This window comes from Myotis daubentonii, chromosome X (genome assembly GCF_963259705.1).
Source record: "Myotis daubentonii chromosome X, mMyoDau2.1, whole genome shotgun sequence".
NCBI classification, from domain to species: domain Eukaryota; kingdom Metazoa; phylum Chordata; class Mammalia; order Chiroptera; family Vespertilionidae; genus Myotis; species Myotis daubentonii.
In genome coordinates, this window is record NC_081861.1 from 121,159,799 (window position 1) to 121,177,586 (window position 17,788).

At 47.7% G+C, this 17,788-nt stretch overlaps 1 protein-coding gene across 1 annotated transcript; it reads left to right on the top strand.

Moving 5' to 3' along the window:
- Positions 1-8,091: 8,091 nt before the first annotated feature.
- On the top strand, positions 8,092-9,228 carry LOC132224498 (melanoma-associated antigen B10-like). The gene is made up of 2 exons (XM_059679710.1): positions 8,092-8,413; positions 8,489-9,228. The coding sequence occupies exons 1-2, from the start codon at positions 8,092-8,094 to the stop codon at positions 9,226-9,228; spliced, it is 1,062 nt and encodes a 353-aa protein (XP_059535693.1).
- The last annotated feature ends 8,560 nt before the right edge of the window (positions 9,229-17,788 follow it).

Here is a 17,788-nt window from a genome sequence, read left to right on the forward strand (position 1 = left end):
TGGAACTAGGGTCTTTCAGGGGGTTAAATGAGGTTAAATGAGGTCATAAGGGTGGGGCCCTAATTCAATAGGGTTCATGTCCCTATAAGAAGAGGAAGATACCAGAGGTCACTCTCTCTGTGTCCATTTATGGACAAGAGTCCATGTGAGGACAATACAAGAAGATGGCCATATGCAAAGCCAAAAAGAGAGCTCTTAACAGAATGTGTATTTGCCAGCACCTTGGTCTGGGACTACTAGCCTCCAGAACTGTGAAGAAAAAAACAATTTCTCTTAAGATACCCCAATTGTGGTATTTTATTATTCCTTTGCCCACGCTGATGAAGACATTGCCTCACATGTAGCCTCAAAGATGGCTACCCGGCTTGGGCTGCTGTTTCGGGAAATCAACCCTGACAAACTGTGAAAGGGGGAATGAAAGAATAATATCACCCACAGCAAAACAGCATAAATGAGAAACCCAGGGAGAGACTCTATAGTGAACTAGAGGGCATGCCCTGGAGTTGAGCCAGGTCTGTAGCCTGCAAGAGAGACAGATGACAGGATTTGTTGGAGGAAAGATTTTAAAGTTCAGCCCTGCTTTTCTCAGCAGGCCCTGGGGCAATGAATTTCTCCTGCTTCACTGAAGGAACCCAGAGCAGCTCCTCAGAGCCTGCATGCCAGGACCATGGGATAATATCAGGGTGGAACCAAAGTTTGGGGTTGTTTGAAACAGTATGAATCCAGAAGCTGTGCAATAACCACCTGATACCTCTTTAGTGGGCAGGGACAGGCTTTTAAAAATTAATATTATTCTCAAATATAAGGAATGGAAAGAATGTATCACAAACATGGATATGCATTGTTTCATGAAAAATACACACACACACACACACACACACACTTGTTAGAGATATGAGTATATTTCTTACTATGAATGAGGGTCAAAAATAAAAGTCTCCACACCAGATGGAGCATTGTTAGATAATGTCAAATTATCTGGGTCTCCCAAAATCATGTAGCACAGCCTCTTCCCCTTAAAAAAGAGATCCTCTTTCAGTCTGGCTTATTTCACTGAGCATAATATTTTCCTGGTCCTTCCATGCTGTCCCAAAGGGTAAGAGATCCGTCTTTTTTTTTTTTTTACAGCCGCATGGCATTCCATTGTGTAAAGGTAGCACAGCTTTTTTATCCACTCATCTGCTGATGGGCACTTGGACTGTTTCCAGATCTTAGCTATCATAAATGCTGCTGCTAACTCAGAGACAAATATCACATGATCTCATTTGTCTGTGGAATCTAATGATCAACAAAATTAAGACCTGAAGCAGGGAGGCATGGAACAGAATGACATACCTTGATGTGGTGTTGGGGGGGCAAGAAGAGATAAACCAAAGGACTTATATACTTATATGCATAGCCCATGGACACTTGCAATAAGGTAGTGAAGACCTGAGGCGGGGGGCAGGGGGGCGGGCAGGTTGGGGCTGAGAGGAGGGGGGAAATGGGAGATAGCTGTGATACTAGCAACAATTAAAAAATTAAAAAAAAAATGAAAGGAGATCCTTTAGCATAGAAGGCTCTTAAAGACTGTTTTGCTGGTGAACAAATGCTATGATGGATCAGTGTGTTTTCCTTACAGCCCATCACCATCCTCGGACCCTGTCTTGCACTGAGATTTCCCCTTCTCACATCTAACCTGGGGCACTTACCCATTTTCTGCAAAAGGTTTGTAGTAGGGAAACCGCTCAGTTTCGGAACTGGTATTTCCCAGGGAGCCTGTCAGGGAGCAGCCAAGAGGTCAACCTCCTCACTACCTCCCCGTGGAGGACTAACAGGACAACCCACACAGAACAGAAGTACTGCACAGAGCCCCAGGCAAGCTTTTAATCCCAGAAAGCCCTGGACAGAGCTGTCAGCATGAGGTGCCTGCTGACTTCCCCCTCAAAGGTCCAGGTCTTGGAGGAGAGAAGCGATGCTGAGCAACCAGGTGCGGGCTCTCAAACTTGCGGAAATAGGACTCCCAGGCTCCCAAACACGGGGACTTCCCAGAATGCAGCGCGAGACCCCCGCGTGGCCCGCCCCGCCTCCTCTTCCCCCTCCCACCACGCCCTGACTCGCCCCGCCTCCCCCGCCCAGTGCGCATGCGTGCTCATAGGCTTGAGAGCTGACGGTTGAGGCCAACATTCTATTCTCCGGCGTTTCCGGGAGTGAAAGACTTTCTTCTGAGGCTCTTAGGACTCCGGTCAAACAGAGAAATCCCAGTCTTCATTTGTGGTCAAGGAGTGGAGTAGAAGACCCGGAGAGGACTGAGGGGGGTGAGTCATGGTCTAATGGCATTGGGGTTACGGTGTGAGTCGGTGTGTGGGGGTGGGGTCTTGGTCTAATGGGGGTCACGGTGTGAGTCGGTGTGTGGGGGTGGGGTATTGACGAATGGGGGCTTGGGGGGTGTGAGTCGGTGTGTGTGAGGTAGATCTTGGTCTAATGGGGTTTGGGGGTGGTGTGAGTCTGTGTGTGGGGGAGGTCTTGGTTTAAAGGGGGCTGGCGGTGTGAGACGGTGTGTGGGGGTGGGGTCTTGGTCTAATGGGGGTCACGGTGTGAGTTGGTGTGTGGGGGTGGGGTATTGACTAATTGGGGCTTGGGGGGTGTGAGTCGGTGTGTGTGGGGTGGATCTTGGTCTAATGGGGTTTGGGGGTGGTGTGAGTCTCTGTGTGGGGGGGGGTCTTGGTTTAAAGGGGGTTGGGGGTGTGAGTCAGTGTGTGGGGGTGAGGTCTTGGTCTATTGGGGTTTGGGGGTCATGGTGTGAGGTGGGGGGTGGGGTCTTGGTCTATCGGGGTTTGGGGGGTTGTGAGTCGGTGTGTGGCGGTGGGGTCTTGGTCTATTGGGGTTTGGGGGTCATGGTGTGAGGTGGGGGTGGGGTCTTGGTCTATCGGGGTTTGGGGGGTTGTGAGTTGGTGTGTGGCGGTGGGGTCTTGATCTAAGGGGGGTTGGGGGTTTTGGTGGGGGATTTGGGGAGTGGAGTGTTGGTCTAATAGTGGGGGTTGGAGCCTTGGTCTAATTGGGGTGGGGTCTTGGTCTAATGGGGGTTGGGCTCATGGTGTGAGTTGGGGTGTGGGGTGTGGGGTCTTGGTCTAATGGGGGTTAGGAGGTGTGAGTCAGTGTGTGGGGTGTGGGGTCTTGGTTTAATGAGGGTTGGGGGGTGTGAGTCAGTGTGTGGGGTGTGGGGTCTTGGTCTAATGGGGTGAGATGGTAGGGGCATGGGGTGGGGTCTTGGTCTAATAGAGTTTGGGTGTGGTGGTGGGTATTGGGGAGTGGAGTCTCGGTCTAATCGGGACGGGGTCTTGGTCTAATGGGGGTTTGGGGAGTGTGAGTCGGTATGTGGGAGGTGGTGTCTTGGTCTAATGGGGGTTGGGGGTGGAATGAGTCGGTGTGTGAGGGGTGGTGTGGGTCAGTGTGTGGGAGTCGGGTCTTGCTCTATTGGGGTTTGGGGGTGTGTGAGTCGGTGTGTGGGGGGTGGGTCTTGGTCTAATGGGGGTTGGGGGGTGTTGGTGGGGGTGTTAGGGAGTGGAGTGTTGGTCTAACGGGAGTGGGGTTTGGAGCCTTGGTCTAATCAGGGTCGGGTCTTGGTCTAATGGGGGTTGGGGGTCATGGTGTGAGTTTGGGTGTGGGGGTTGGGGTCTTGGTCTAAAGGGGGTGAGATGGTAGGGGCATAGGGGTGAGGGTGTGGGTGGGGTCTTGGTCTAAAGGGGGTGAGATGGTAGGGGCATAGGGGTGAGGGTGGGTGTGGGGTCTTTGTCTAATGGGGGTGAGATGGTAGGACATAGGGGGTGGGGTGGGGGTGGGGTCTTGGGCTAATGGAGGTGGGGGTGGAGGTGGGGTCTTGGTCTAATGGGGGTGAGATGGTGGGTCATAGGGGTGGGGGTGGGGTCTTGATCTAATGGGGGGTGGGGTGGTGGTGGGGGGTTGGGGAATGGAGTGTTGGTCTAATGGGAGTGGGGGTTAGAGTCTTGGTCTAATCGGGGTGGGGTCTTGGTCTAATGGGGGTTGGGGGGTGGTGTGAGTCAGTTTGTGGGGGGTGAGGTCTTGTTCTAATGGGCGTTGGGGGGTGGTGAGGGGGGTTGGGGAGTGGAGTGTTTGTCTAATGGGAGTGGCGGTTGGAGTCTTGGTCTAATCGGGTGGGGTCTTGGTCTATTGGGGTTTGGGGGGGTGTGAGTCGGTGTGTGGGGGTGGGGTCTTGGTCTAATGGGGGTGGGTGGTATTGGTGGGGTGTTGGGGAGTGGGGTGTTGGTCTAATTGGAGTGGGGGTTGGAGCCTTGGTCTAATTTGGGTGGGGTCTTGGTCTAATTGGGGTTGGGGGTCAAGGTGTGAGTTTGGGTGTGGGGGTTGGGGTCTTGGTCTAAAGGGGGTGAGATGGTAGGGGCATAGGGGTGAGGGTGGGTGTGGGGTCTTGGTCTAATGGGGGTGAGATGGTAGGACATAGGGGGTGGGATGGGGTGGGGTCTTGGGCTAATGGAGGTGGGGGTGGAGGTGGGGTCTTGGTCTAATGGGGGTGAGATGGTGGGGCATAGGGGTGGGGGTGGGGTGGGGTCTTGATCTAATAGGGTTTGGTGGGTGGTGGTGGGGTTCGGGAGTGGAGTGTTGGTCTAATGGGCATGGGGATTAGAGTCTTGGTCTAATCGGGTAAGGTCTTGGTGTAATGGGGGTTGGGGGTCATGGTGTGAGTTGGGGTTTGGGGGTGGGGTCATGGTATAATGGGGTGGGATGTTAGGGGTATGGGGTGAGGGTGGAGATGGGGTCTTGGTCTAATGGGGGTGAGATGGTAGGGGCATAGGGGTGAGAGTGTGGGTGGGGTCTTGGTCTAATGGGGGTGAGATGGTAGGAGAATAGGAGGTGGATGTGGGGTCTTTGTCTAATGGGGGTGAGATGGTAAGACATAGGGGGTGGGGTGGGGGTGGGGTCTTGGGCTAATAGAGGTGGGGGTGGAGGTGGGGTCTTGGTTTAATGGGGGTGAGATGGTGGGGCATAGGGGTGGGGTGGAGTTGGGTCTTGGTCTAATGGGGGTGAGATGGTGGGGCATAGGAGTGGGGGTGGGGTTGGGTCTTGGTCTAATGGGGGTGAGATGGTGGGGCATAGGGGTGAGGGTGGGTGTGGGGTCTTGGTCTAATGGGGGTGAGATGGTGGGGCATAGGGTTGGGGGTGGGGTTGGGTCTTGGTCTAATGGGGGTGAGATGGTAGGGGCATAGGGCTGAGGGTGTGGGTGGGGTCTTGGTCTAATGGGGGTGAGATGGTAGGAGAATAGGAGGTGGGTGTGGGGTCTTGGTCTAATGGGGGTGAGATGGTAGGACATAGGGGGTGGGGGTAGGGTCTTGGGCTAATGGAGGTGGGGGTGGAGGTGGGGTCTTGGTCTAATGGGAGTGAGATGGTGGGGCATAGGGGTGGGGGTGGGGGTGGGGTCTTGATCTAATAGGGTTTGGTGGGTGGTGGTGGGGTTCGGGAATGGAGTGTTGGTCTAATGGGCGTGGGGGTTGGAGTCTTGGTCTAATCGGGGTAAGGTCTTGGTGTAATGGGGGTTGGGGGTCATGGTGTGAGTTGGGGTTTGGGGGTGGGGTCGTGGTCTAATGGGGTGAGATGTTAGGGGTATGGGGTGAGGGTGGAGGTGGGGTCTTGGTCTAATGGGGGTGAGATGGTAGGGGCATAGGGGTGAGGGTGGGAGTGCATTTTGGTCTATTGGGGTTTGGGGGGTGGAGTGAGTCGGTGTGTGGTGTCTTGGTCTAATGGGGGTTGAGGGATAGTGGAGGGGTTTGGGGAGTGGAGTGTTGGTCTAATGGGAGTGGGAGTTAGAGTCTTGGTCTATTCAGGGCAGGGTCTTAGTCTAATGGGGGTTGGGGGGTGGTGTGAGTCAGTTTGTGGGGGATGGGGTCTTGGTCTAATGGGGGTCATGGTGTGAGTGTGTGGGGGGTGGGATCTTGGTCTATTGGGGTTTGGGGGTGTGTGAGTCGGTGTGTGTGGGGTGGGGTCTTGGTCTAATGGGGGTTGGGTGGTGGTGGTGTGGGGGATTTGGGGAGTGGAGTGTTGGTCTAATAGGAGTGGGGTTTGGAGCCTTGGTCTAATCGGGGTGGGGTCTTGGTCTAATGGGGGTTGGGAGTCATGGTGTGAGTTGGGGTGTGGGGTGTGAGGTCTTGGTCTAGTTGGGTGAGATGGTAGGGCCATAGGGGTGAGGGTGGGGGGTGGTTTCTTGGTCTAATGGGGGTTGGGGGTGGTGGGAGGTTGGGGAGTGGAGTGTTGGTCTAATGGTAGTGGGGGTTGGAGTGTTGGTCTAATCAGTGTGGGGTCTTGGTCTAATGAGGTGAGATGGTAGGGGCATAGGCAGTGGAGTGGGGGTGTGGTCTTTGTCTAATGGGGGTTGGAGGGGTGGTGGGGATTTGGGGAGTGGAGCCTTGGTCTAATGGAAGTGGGAGGTGGAGTCTTGGTCTAATGAGGTGAGATGGTAGGGGCATAGGGGATGGGGGTTGGGTCTTTGTCTAATGAGGGTGAGATGATATGGGCATAAGGGTGGGGGTGGGGTGGCATCTTGGTCTAATGGGGGTGAGATGGTAGGGGCATAGGGGTGGGGGTGTGGTGTTGGTCTAATGGGGGAGAGATGGTAGGGGCATATGGGGTAGGGGTGGGGTCTTGGTCTAATGGGGGTCGGGGGGGTGGGGGTTTGGGCAGTAGAATCTTGGTCTAATGGAAGTGGGGGTGGTGGGGGGTTGGGGTGGAGTCTTGGCTTAATGGGAGTTGGGGGGTGGTGAGGGTTTGGGGGTGAGGTCTTGGTCTAATGGGGGTGAGATGGTTGGGTCATAGGGGTTGGGGGTGTGGTCTTGGTCTAATAGGGGTGGAGGTGGGGGTGGGGTCTTGGTCTAATGGGGGTTGGGTGTTGGTCAGGGGGTTTGGAGTGAAGTCTTGGATAATGGGAGTTGTGGGGTCGTGAGGGGTGGGGGCTGGAGTCTTGGTCTAATAGGGGTTGGGGGGTGGTGGGGGTGTTGGGAAGTGTTGGTCTAATGGGAGTAGGGGTTGGAGTCTTGATCTAATTGGTGTGGGGTCTTGGTATAATGGGGGTTGGGGGTCATGGTGTGATTTGGGGTGTCAGGTGGGGTCTTGGTCTAATGGGGTGAGATGGTAGGTGCTTAGGGGGTGGGGGTGGGGAGGTCTTGGTCTAATGGGGGTTAGGGGGTTAGGGGGATTGAGGGTGGAGTCTTGGTCTAATGGATGTGGAGGAGAGGTTTGGGGGTGGAGTCTTGGTCTAATGGGGGTTTCGGGGTGGTGGGGGCATGGGGGTAGGGTCTTGGTCTAATAGGCGTGGGGGTTCTCGGTCTCAGGTGTTGGGGGGTCTTGGTCTAATAGCGGTCAGGGGTCTTTTTCTAATGGGGGTCTTGGTCTAATGCGGGTAGGGGGTTCTTGATCTAATGAAGGTGGGGGTTCTTGGTCTCATGGGGATGGGGAGTCTTGGTCTCATGGGGGTGGGGGCTCTTGGTCTAATGGGGGTCGGGGGTTTTCGTCTAATGGAGATGGGGGTTCTTGGTCTCATGGGGGTGGGCGATCTTGGTCAAATGGGGTGGCCACAGGAGTTAGGACAGAAAACCCTAATAATTACTTAGGACAAAGAGATCCCATAAGACACTGCTCCTGATATAACTCTAGAAGCCCATCCCCAGCAGGATGATGAGATAGGGCTCTCCCTCACTTCCCCCAGGCCTCACAGGGGTAAGGCCATTGGGGTATGGAGTTTAGTTCACAGTGGAGAGGGGAGGAGGCCGGGCCCTGCCAACAGTGGGTCCACAGGATGATCCTGTGAAGGAGAGGATCCTCCACCTCAGAACACAGGGGACCCGCGGAGCCCTGCTCTCAGCCCAAGGTGCACCCTCACTTCCTCTGCAGGGTCGTAGGGCGGAGCAGGAGCCCTGTGGGTGCCTGGATCACTGCCCTCAGACCCTGCAGACATGGCTGGGGTTAAGGTCCAGGTGCTATGTCCCTGCTGAGGGTGCACACGCCATCTTACTCTCCCTCCTCCAGGGGCCCACATCACCTCCTCTCCTGCCACACAGGTGCCCGCTGCCCCTGGCCAGTGTCATCATGCCTCGGGGGAAGAAGAGTAAGCACCGCGCCCGAGAGAGACGCCGACAGGCCCAGCTGGAGTCTGAGAGAGTCCTGAGTGCTCATACCTCTGCAGAGGAGGGGGATGAGTCCTCCTCCTCTTCGTCTGAGGTTTCTTCCCTGGGCAGCCCTGAGCCTGCGCTGTCCCAGGAGCCTCAGGGAGCCGCAGCAGCCATTAGCTCTCCCCGCAAGGCAAGAATCGCGTGGCCATGTTTTGATACCACTACCACCAGCACCGAGAGCCAAAGCGAGAGCCAAAGCGAGAGCCAAAGTGAGGAAAGTGCAGGTGCCGCCCAGGCAGGTGCCTGCCAGGCAGGTGCCGCCCAGGCAGGTGGCTCCCAGGAAGGTGCCTCCCAGGAAGGTGCCTGCCAGGCAGAGTCGCGGTCTGATGAATCCCGCAGGAGCCCTCTAGACCAGAAGGCGATGCTGCTGGCACAGTTCATGCTGCGCAAGTATAACATGAAGCAGCCCATCACCAAGGAAGACATGATGAAGCATGTCGTCAGGAAGCACAAGTCCTACTTCCAGGAGATCCTCAAGAGAGCCTCGGAGCTGATGGTGCTGGCCTTCGGCATTGATGTGAAGGAAGCCGACCCGGCCGGGCACGGCTACGTCCTGGTCAGCAAGCTGCACCACAGCGGGGATAGCAGTCTGCACGGGCAGATCCTGCCCAAGAAGGGCCTCCTGATGACCGTCCTCTGTGTGATCTTCATGAAGGGCAACCGCGCCCCCGAGGAAGAGATCTGGGATGTCCTCAATGCGATGGGCATCCACGCTGGAAAAGAGCACAGCCTCCACGGGGACCCCATGAAGCTCATCACAGAAGATCTGGTGAAAGAAGGCTACCTGGAGTACCGCCAGGTGCCCCACAGTGATCCCCCGAGCCACGAGTTCCTGTGGGGCCCTCAAGCCTATGCGGAGACCAGCAAGATGGAAGTGCTGGAGTTCTTAGCCAAGCTGCACGGTACCCAGCCCAGCGCCTTCCCACACTGGTACGAAGAAGCCCTGGAGGATGAGCTGGAGAGATCCCGCCAAAGATTCGAGGCGGTGATTCGCGCTGCCTCTCCGGCCTGTGATCTTTCCGGCACCCCTTTCAACAACCCCCACATGTATTGAGATCTGAAGCACTTCCCTCACTCTGGCTTGAGGTGGTGGGAGGGGGGTGAGGGGTGCTGGGGGAAACGCATTGCACATCATATCTGTGCTCCTGTTCTGTTATTAAACGATTGCTTTACCGATTGTTGCTGTTTTCAAATGCTGTTCTTTAAAACAAGTGTAACTAGCGTCAGAATCTAAATGCACAAATGATATTGGTTGTGGATTTAACGTTGTTTATGAGGCTTAAGTAAGAGTTTTGCTTTTTACTGAAGAAATGGAGTAACCTTCCATCTTACATAGTGATCTGGAACAAGACAACATGGCATTAGAAATGTATTTCCTTAGAAATGTGACAGAAATGAGTGGCAAATAGTTGTGATAAAAAAATGTATTGAAATTGGAAGCACTTCCCTCACTTTGTGCTTGAAATGGTGTGGGATTGGGTAGTGCTGGAGGGAATGCAGTGCACATCATATCTGTGCTCCTGTCCTGTTATTCAATTATTGCTTTATCTTTTTGTTTCTGAATGCTTTCAAATGTTGTTCATTAAAACAATTTTCATTAACATCAGAATCTAAGTGCACAAATGATATTTGGTTATGGGTTTAACGTTGTTTATGAGGCTTAAGAGTAAGAGTTTTGCTTTTTACTAAAAAATGGAGTAACCTTCTGTCTTACATAGTGATCTGGAACAAGACAACATGGCATTAGAAAATGTATTTTCTTAGAAATGTAACAGAAAGAAGTGGCAAAATAGTTGTGATAAAAAATCCAGAGAAAAGTAAAAAATGATCAATTCTTGGTTTCCCTTATTCCTTGTGTTCTGCTGTTCTATAAAATAAAAGTTATATACTTGCACTTGCTTTGTTTATTCAAGTACATAACAGAAATGAAATCATGATGAATTGTTACTGCCTTTTTTAAAAAAAATTCTCAAACATTAATTGAGCATCTGCTCTTGGGAAGGCTCCATGGTGGTGGGGGGGGGGGCGGAGGGGGGGGATGGTGAGAAAAAGAAGACAGAGCTACTGCCCCTAGAATGATGGAGGCTAGAACCAGCTATGGTAAAAGGAAGATGGTGAGATACCTCTAAGACAATAATTCAGTGAAAAGAATTATGAGCAGGGGAGAAGCGGGAAGTCGTGATAAGAGCAGACAATCTGGGGTCTTGGGAAGCCTCAGTCCTTTCAGTGGGCGGTGATGCTATGTGGAGGCGGGTGGGGCCTCAGAGGAGGGTGTGAGTGTGGTGAGCCAGGGCCAGACCCTTGCGTGGTGGGTCTCAGAGCTGAGGAGCTAAGCCTCCAGAGAACAGCTTGTAGCAGCGACTGGGATCCTGGATGAAGCAGAGAGAACTCTCCCCCTGCAGCGGGGATGGAAGGTGCCCTGGGCTTGGGGCCCAGAGCAGGAGAACACAAGGCACAGACTCACCTCCAGGGAGTTTCTGAGAAATCAGGGCAGTACTTCCTCAGGGTGGGATGCCAGGGAGCCACTGTGCTGGCGCCCCTTGCCCTGGGCTGGGAGACACAGGGTGTGCTCCACAAAAAGGCATCTTAGCTAGTTTATCTTGAGTAAAATTTGTCAACCTCTAAGGGAGGCCTTGATTTTGGGAGAGTTTAAATGAATGGAAAATGGGGTGATTCAAAGCAAAGGGCAGCTGGGAGGGAGGAAAGGAGAGTTGTTTTTGATACACATTTTAGGAGCTTTGTGTTATATGCAGATGAGGGGCATCCCCTAACATCCCATTAAATACTGTGTCCTCTAAGAGGAATGATTTGCTGAGGTATTTTTTCTTGCTAAGCAGAATTTTTGGCAGAGTTGTTAGCTGTTCTTTAGCACTGCATATATCTCCTGGATTAACACAACAACAATACAAAGAAAAAAATCTCAGCAGGAGGGTGGGTCTTATTTAAGGTCCAAGAAAATCACAGTAGTAATTGCCATTCTTTACAATCTCAATGCACACCAGTCACTGTGCCAGGTGCTTTACACACACCACACACACCCCAGCAGTCCCAGAAGGAAGGAGGCACCACGCCCAAGTCATTGATGAGGAATCTGAGGCTCAGAGGGTTTGGAAAGGTTCAGGATTCACAAGGCTAGTGAGTGACAGAGCCGTAGTCTGAATTGGTGAAGAACCCACCCTGCTCCACTCCTCCCAGCCCTGTGTCTATTCATTCATTTCTCTTCTCACTATTCCATGATGTTTCTCAGATGGTAGGAAGCAGAGGCCTGTGGCTAAAGTCCTGAGAGCAAGCCTAAAGAAGGGGTGAAAATGAGAATGAAGCACAATGTAGGGATTGTCTGTGGTTCATTTACCCAGGGACCTCCTGCCCCCTCCCCTGAGGCTCCCGGAGAGCCCCTACCCACCCCCTTGGCTCCTTGATAGCTGACTGCCCTGAGCCCAGCACAAGTGCCCAGTCCCAGCCCTTTCCTGCATTATAGCGCCCTTCCCCTGGGTCTTCCCAGTGTGCCTGCCTCCTGTCCACACTGGAGCCTGTCCTGCCATCCAGCTCTCCTCCACATCCTCCCCTGCAGGCTGCACCCTGCTCCCCTGAACACACAGCCCATGCCCCCTGCCTCCCCAACCTGGAGCACCCCAACTCCCTGCAGAGCCCCTCCTTCACTGTGGACCCCTCTGACAGCAGCGGCCCTTTCCATGCAATTCTTCACTTAGGATGGGGACATTTGCACACCTCTCCTCAGCCCCTCTGGCTGCCTCCATCACATTCTCAGGGTTTTCAATCTGCTGATGACTACAGTCTGACTTGGCACAGAATCCACTGGTTCTTTGCAGTAGAATTTTATTTTTTTTAATTTATTTTTAAAAATATATTTTATTGATTTTTTTTTACAGAGAGGAAAGGAGAGGGATAGAGAGCCAGAAATACCGATGAGAGAGAAACATTGATCTGCTGCCTCCTGCACACCCCCTACTGGGGATGTGCCCATAACCAAGGAACATGCCCTTGACCGGCATCGAACCTGGGACTCTTCAGTCTGCAGGCCAGCGCTCTATCCACTGAGCCAAACCAGTTAGAGCTGCAGTAGAATTTTAATTTTTACCTTGTTGGTCAACAGGAAGCAAAGTTTGTCATTTCCAGACCAAGGCATTTGAGACTCAGTGTGCCTGCTTTCTGTTCAATTCGGCGGCAAACATTGAGAGCCTGTGCTGAGACGTGGAATCACATGCATTGGAGCAGCCTTCATCCCTGGGCCACTTGACAGCATGGACCTCACCTGCCCATGCCAAATTTAATGTGCATAAAAACAAACTTTTGTAGTGTTAGGTCATTCAAATTTTAGGGTTCTTCCATTACATTTGCTAGAAGTTACTTATCTGAATAACACATGGTTACTATTTATGTTGTTAGCCTTACTCGGCCTAATTGCCACAGAAATAGTGCATATATTGTTTATGCTAAAAATAGGCAATCATGGCCCTGCCTCCTTTCTATGGTCCTGTAAAATTCAGGCCCTGTTAAGTAACCACAAACCCTGTGTGTAAAATTTTTAAATTTTTTTCTAGACTTTTTCTTACATATATGTGCTAGCATAGTACACTGTTGATAACTTCCTTCCAAAATGTCTCCAGTGAGCAGTGAGACAAACTCCTGAGGGATCACAGTAGGGTGGTAACCCCATTCTCACTCTAGCTTACCATAAAAATTGTATCTATATTGCTTCTACACGGTACTTCACTTGTGATAAATAGGTTTTATCACTCCTACCAGATCAGAAGTTCTTTTTTAAAAAATATATTTTATTAATTTTTTGCAGACAGGAAGGGAGAGGGATAGAGAGTTAGAGACATCGATGAGAGAGAAACATCGATCACCTGCCTCCTGCACACCCCCTACTGCGGATGTGCCCGCAACCAAGGTACATGCCCTTGACCAGAATCGAACCTGGGACCCTTCAGTCCGCAGGCTGATGCTCTATCCACTGAGCTAAACCAGTTAAGGCAAATCAGAAGTTCTTGAGAGTTCATGTTGGCATCTCAGAGTGGCCAGGAATAAGAGCCAACTGAACAACACCTAATACACACAAGGTTACATTTATAAGAAATGATACTGTATAAAACTAAGTAGACCACAGGAAGTAACTTCAAATACCAATCCATTAAGCAAGTACCAAACATAACACAAAATATGCATAGGTACTATTATTCTACTTACTGTAGCAATAATACATATACAGTAAATTTAAAGCATACTTAAGAAGTAATTGCTCAAAAGAAAAAGAAAAAAGAATTGCTCATTTATATTTTTGTACATCCTTTGATAGATGTTATTACTTCCATTGTTAATACTCTTCTATCTTTTCATAATTAGTCAATTACCAAAATTATAATGCCTTAAGCACAAGTCCAGCAAGTTTGCAAGGTAAACATGCAAAATCAACTTTATCTCTATATAGTAGCAATGAACATGTAGACAATAAAATAAAAAATACAACACAATGTGAAATTGCTGAAAAAAATGAAATGCTTAGGTGGAAATCAAACAAAATATGTGCAGGCCTTGTAATCTGAAACTACAACAAACTGATTTTAAAAATCTAAGATATAAAGGAATGGTGAGACATACCATGATCATGTATCACAAGACTCAACATAGTAAAATAAACATTTCCATTCTTCCTACATTGATATATTGCTTTAATCCTATTCCTAACAAATTATAACAATGTTTTTTAAAGATACAGACAAGATTATTCTAATATGTATATAATAAGAGTAAGGAAGTAGAATAAAAATTGTGAGCTTGCAAGAATCACTTTGCCTAATTTCAATGCATATTATATAGCTACAGTGATCACAACAGTGTGAAACTGAGGGATAGACACAGACCATTGGAACAGAAAGAATACCAAAAATAGCCCCCAGTACAGGCAACTGATCTATACTAATAAAAGAGAAACATGCAAATTGTGTCACTCCACTATGCCCACCAGCCAATCAGATGAGTATGCAAATTAATCCAACAAAGATGGTGGTTAATTTGCATACACAGGCATGGAGTGAAGACTGAAGACAACATAGAATGAAGCTAAGCGCTAAAGAAGGGAGTGAAGCTGCAGAGAAGCAAGCAGGGCAGCGGAGATGGGAGGGAAGCAAGCGGGGTGGCGGAGGTGGGAGTGAAGCCTGCCTTAGCGGGTTTGGCTCCCTTCTCTGCTTCGCTCCAGCCACAGGAAGCCCTATTCTTGCAGGAATCTTCCTGCAATGGGCCTCTAGTTTTTTATAAAGCTGGAAGAGCAATTTAATGGAGAAAAAATAAACTTTTCAATAAATGGTGCTCTAGCAATGGGATATCCATAGACAAAAATATAAACTTCTATTTCAATCTCACAACTTATACAAAAATTAGCTTATACTGGATCATACATTGAAATGTAAATTTTTTTTCAAAATAGCAGCAATAAGGACTAGCCTCAGTACCAACAACAAGACCCATAAAGGAAAAATTAGATATTTTAGACTCCATATTATTTAAAGATTTTACTATTTAAAATGTTTCATCCTCAGGTAAGAGTATGAACAGACAAGTTACAGATTTGGAGAAAATATATTTTTAAAATATATTTTTATTGATTTCTGAGAGAAACAGAGAGGGAGAGAGAGAGAGAAACATCAGTGATGAGAGAGAATTGTGCCTTGACTGGGAATCAAACCATGATCTCCTGTTTCGTAGGTTGATGTTCAACCACTCAGCCACACCAGCTGGGCCAGAGAAAATATTTTCAAATCATATATTCTATAAAATATTAGTATCTAGTAATAGAAAGGAAACAATAAAAGTAAGTTCTCTGAGTGACATAGTAAGAAATACAAAGAGAAAATAGAAAAAGCTAAAACTTTTGGGGGGGCATGGGGAATGGGTGGTGGGGAGGAAGGGGACTTACATATACCTCTGGCTGGACTGATTAAGAAAAACCCCAGATGAAAAAGAAGAAACATGGATTCAATAAAAGCGATGAAAAAAGGAAATCTTCATGCCAAATCCCAGCAACACGTACATAATGATATTAATAACTTTATGCTATAAAGATTGATCTATGAAAAGAAAATTCCAAGGAAGACATAGCTTGACGAACAATAAAACTTACAAAATCTCAATTGCCTGATAACTTGTAAATAAATTATGTCTATCATAAAATGCCTTCCTACAAAGGAATCTCATGTGCTAGTGACTACAGTCATGAACTTTTCCATACAGTAAAATGGAAAAAGAAATAACAGCCATTTCACACAAGCTGTTCCAAATAGTAGAAATAGTAAAAATGTTTCCCAAAATGCTTTGTGTGACCCCTATAAACATTACACCAAAATGATAAGAAAAATAAAAGTTAGAAAAATCAATGGTATATATGCCTTATGAAATCCTGCTTCACCCCAAAAGCACAACTTATATTTGACAAACAAAAAACAAAGCTACTTCAGCTATAGCAACCCCAGGAACATCCTGGGTTTAAACCAAGAATGAAATCTAGTGAGATAAAAAATCTCAGCATTAAACAACTATCATGAATCAAAGGGCAAAATCATATCACCATCACAATAGAGAGAAACAATATACCCAAGTTTATCATCCAATAAGGATTTAAAAAATACTTTAAAAGTACAGCACATAGCCTGACTGGCATGGTTCAGTGGTTGAGTGTCAAGATTCCCTGTCAGGGCATATGCTTGGGTTGTGCGCTTGATCCCAGTGTGGCATGGAGGAGGCAGCTGATCAATGATACTCTCTCATCATTGATGTTTCTCTCTTTCTCTCCCTCTCCCTTCCTCTCTCTCTCTCTCTCTCTCTCTCTCTCTCTCTCTCTCTCTCTCTCACACACACACACACACACACACATATATATATTACAGCAAATATTATATCTAGTAGTGAAATATTGAAAACCTCCCTCACAGATAATTGAAATTAAATAGTAAATTTAACAAGGCTTTTGGATTCCATACAGTTAAATATTAACACAGTTTTCAGAGAACATCAATTGCTACTAACCTTTTTACATATATAATAAGAAATGGCTCATAAAAATGTTGAATCACTATATTGTACACCTGAAACTAATATAACCAATATAAGATTGTATACCAACTATACTTAAATAAAATATAAATTTAAAAAAGGGAAAATGGCATAAAAATCCTATAGTATAAGGTTATATCCTTAAGCCTTTTTCTATATACTGATCAGATACAACTTGAGAAGGTTTTAACCCTTATTGTTATCATTTTATTTTTCTATAATGGTGATAGAGACCCTAAGATATTTACTATACACTCGACATTTAATTCTACTAGAACAACAAAACAGATTATTCTTTGTGACCAATTTTCTAATAATCCTTGTTTAATGATGTTACTACGAGTTCAATGTTACAAATTAAATTATTTTTCCTCATATCTTATTTAATTTTGCTTATTATTTTCCCTTTCTCTTTTCTAAATCTCCTGTCTAACTTCTTCATAATGTCTTATCTCATTCTGGACTACTTTAACATAAGAAAGCAGAGTGGAGATCCTTTAAGTTTTACTGATGATATAACATCATAACATGTTTTATTTTATTTTTTACTTATATCTTTAATTATGTATGTTATCTTGGTCCCTTCAGACCAATATAACAAAATAGCATAGACTGGGTAGCTTATAAACAATAGAAATTTATTTCTCAAAGCTCTAGAGCATTGACGGTGAACCTATGACACGCATATCAGAGGTGACACACAAACTCATTTTTTTGGTTGATTTTTCTTTGTTAAATGGCATTTAAATACATAAAATAAATATCAAAAATATAAGTCTTTGTTTTACTATGGTTGCAAATATCAAAAAATTTCTATATGTGACATGGCACCAGAGTTAAGTTAGGGTTTTTCAAAATGCTGACATGCCGAGCTCAAAAGGTTCACCATCACTGCTCTAGAGGCTGGTAAGTCCAAGATCAAGGTGCCATCAGATTCAGTGTCTGGTGACAGCCCACTTCCTGATTCATAGATGGCCATATTTCCCTGTAACTTCATATGGTAGAAGTTATGAGGGAGCTTTCTGGGACCTCCCAAAGTCCTCACCTCCTGTCATCACGTATGAGTGTTGGTACACAAATATACAGTCTGTAGCATACATAGATGGCATGTGTACAGTCTAAAATTTTCCCAAAAAATGATGATATAAAATACTTTTCAGAATTAATTGTGATTAGCTGAGAAGTATAACAGACATAAACACATACATAAATTAACATGAATAATATATTTACATAACTGTATGCATTTCTTTATATAAATTACAATCTGATTTCTTCATTAGCAATATACCTTGAAGATATATTTTGTAAATATGTAACATCTTCTTAATTAGTTGTAAATACTGCATAGTATTCATGGCATACACATAATATAATTTATCAAAAATAGCTGTTTTAACTTTTATTTATCCACTAGAGGCCCAGTGCACAAAATTCATGCACATAGAGGTGGGTGGTTCCCTCAGCCGGATTGCGAGAGGGCACAGGCCAGGCAGAGGAAACCCACCGGTGCATGATTGGGGCTGTGGAGGAACGTGGGAGGT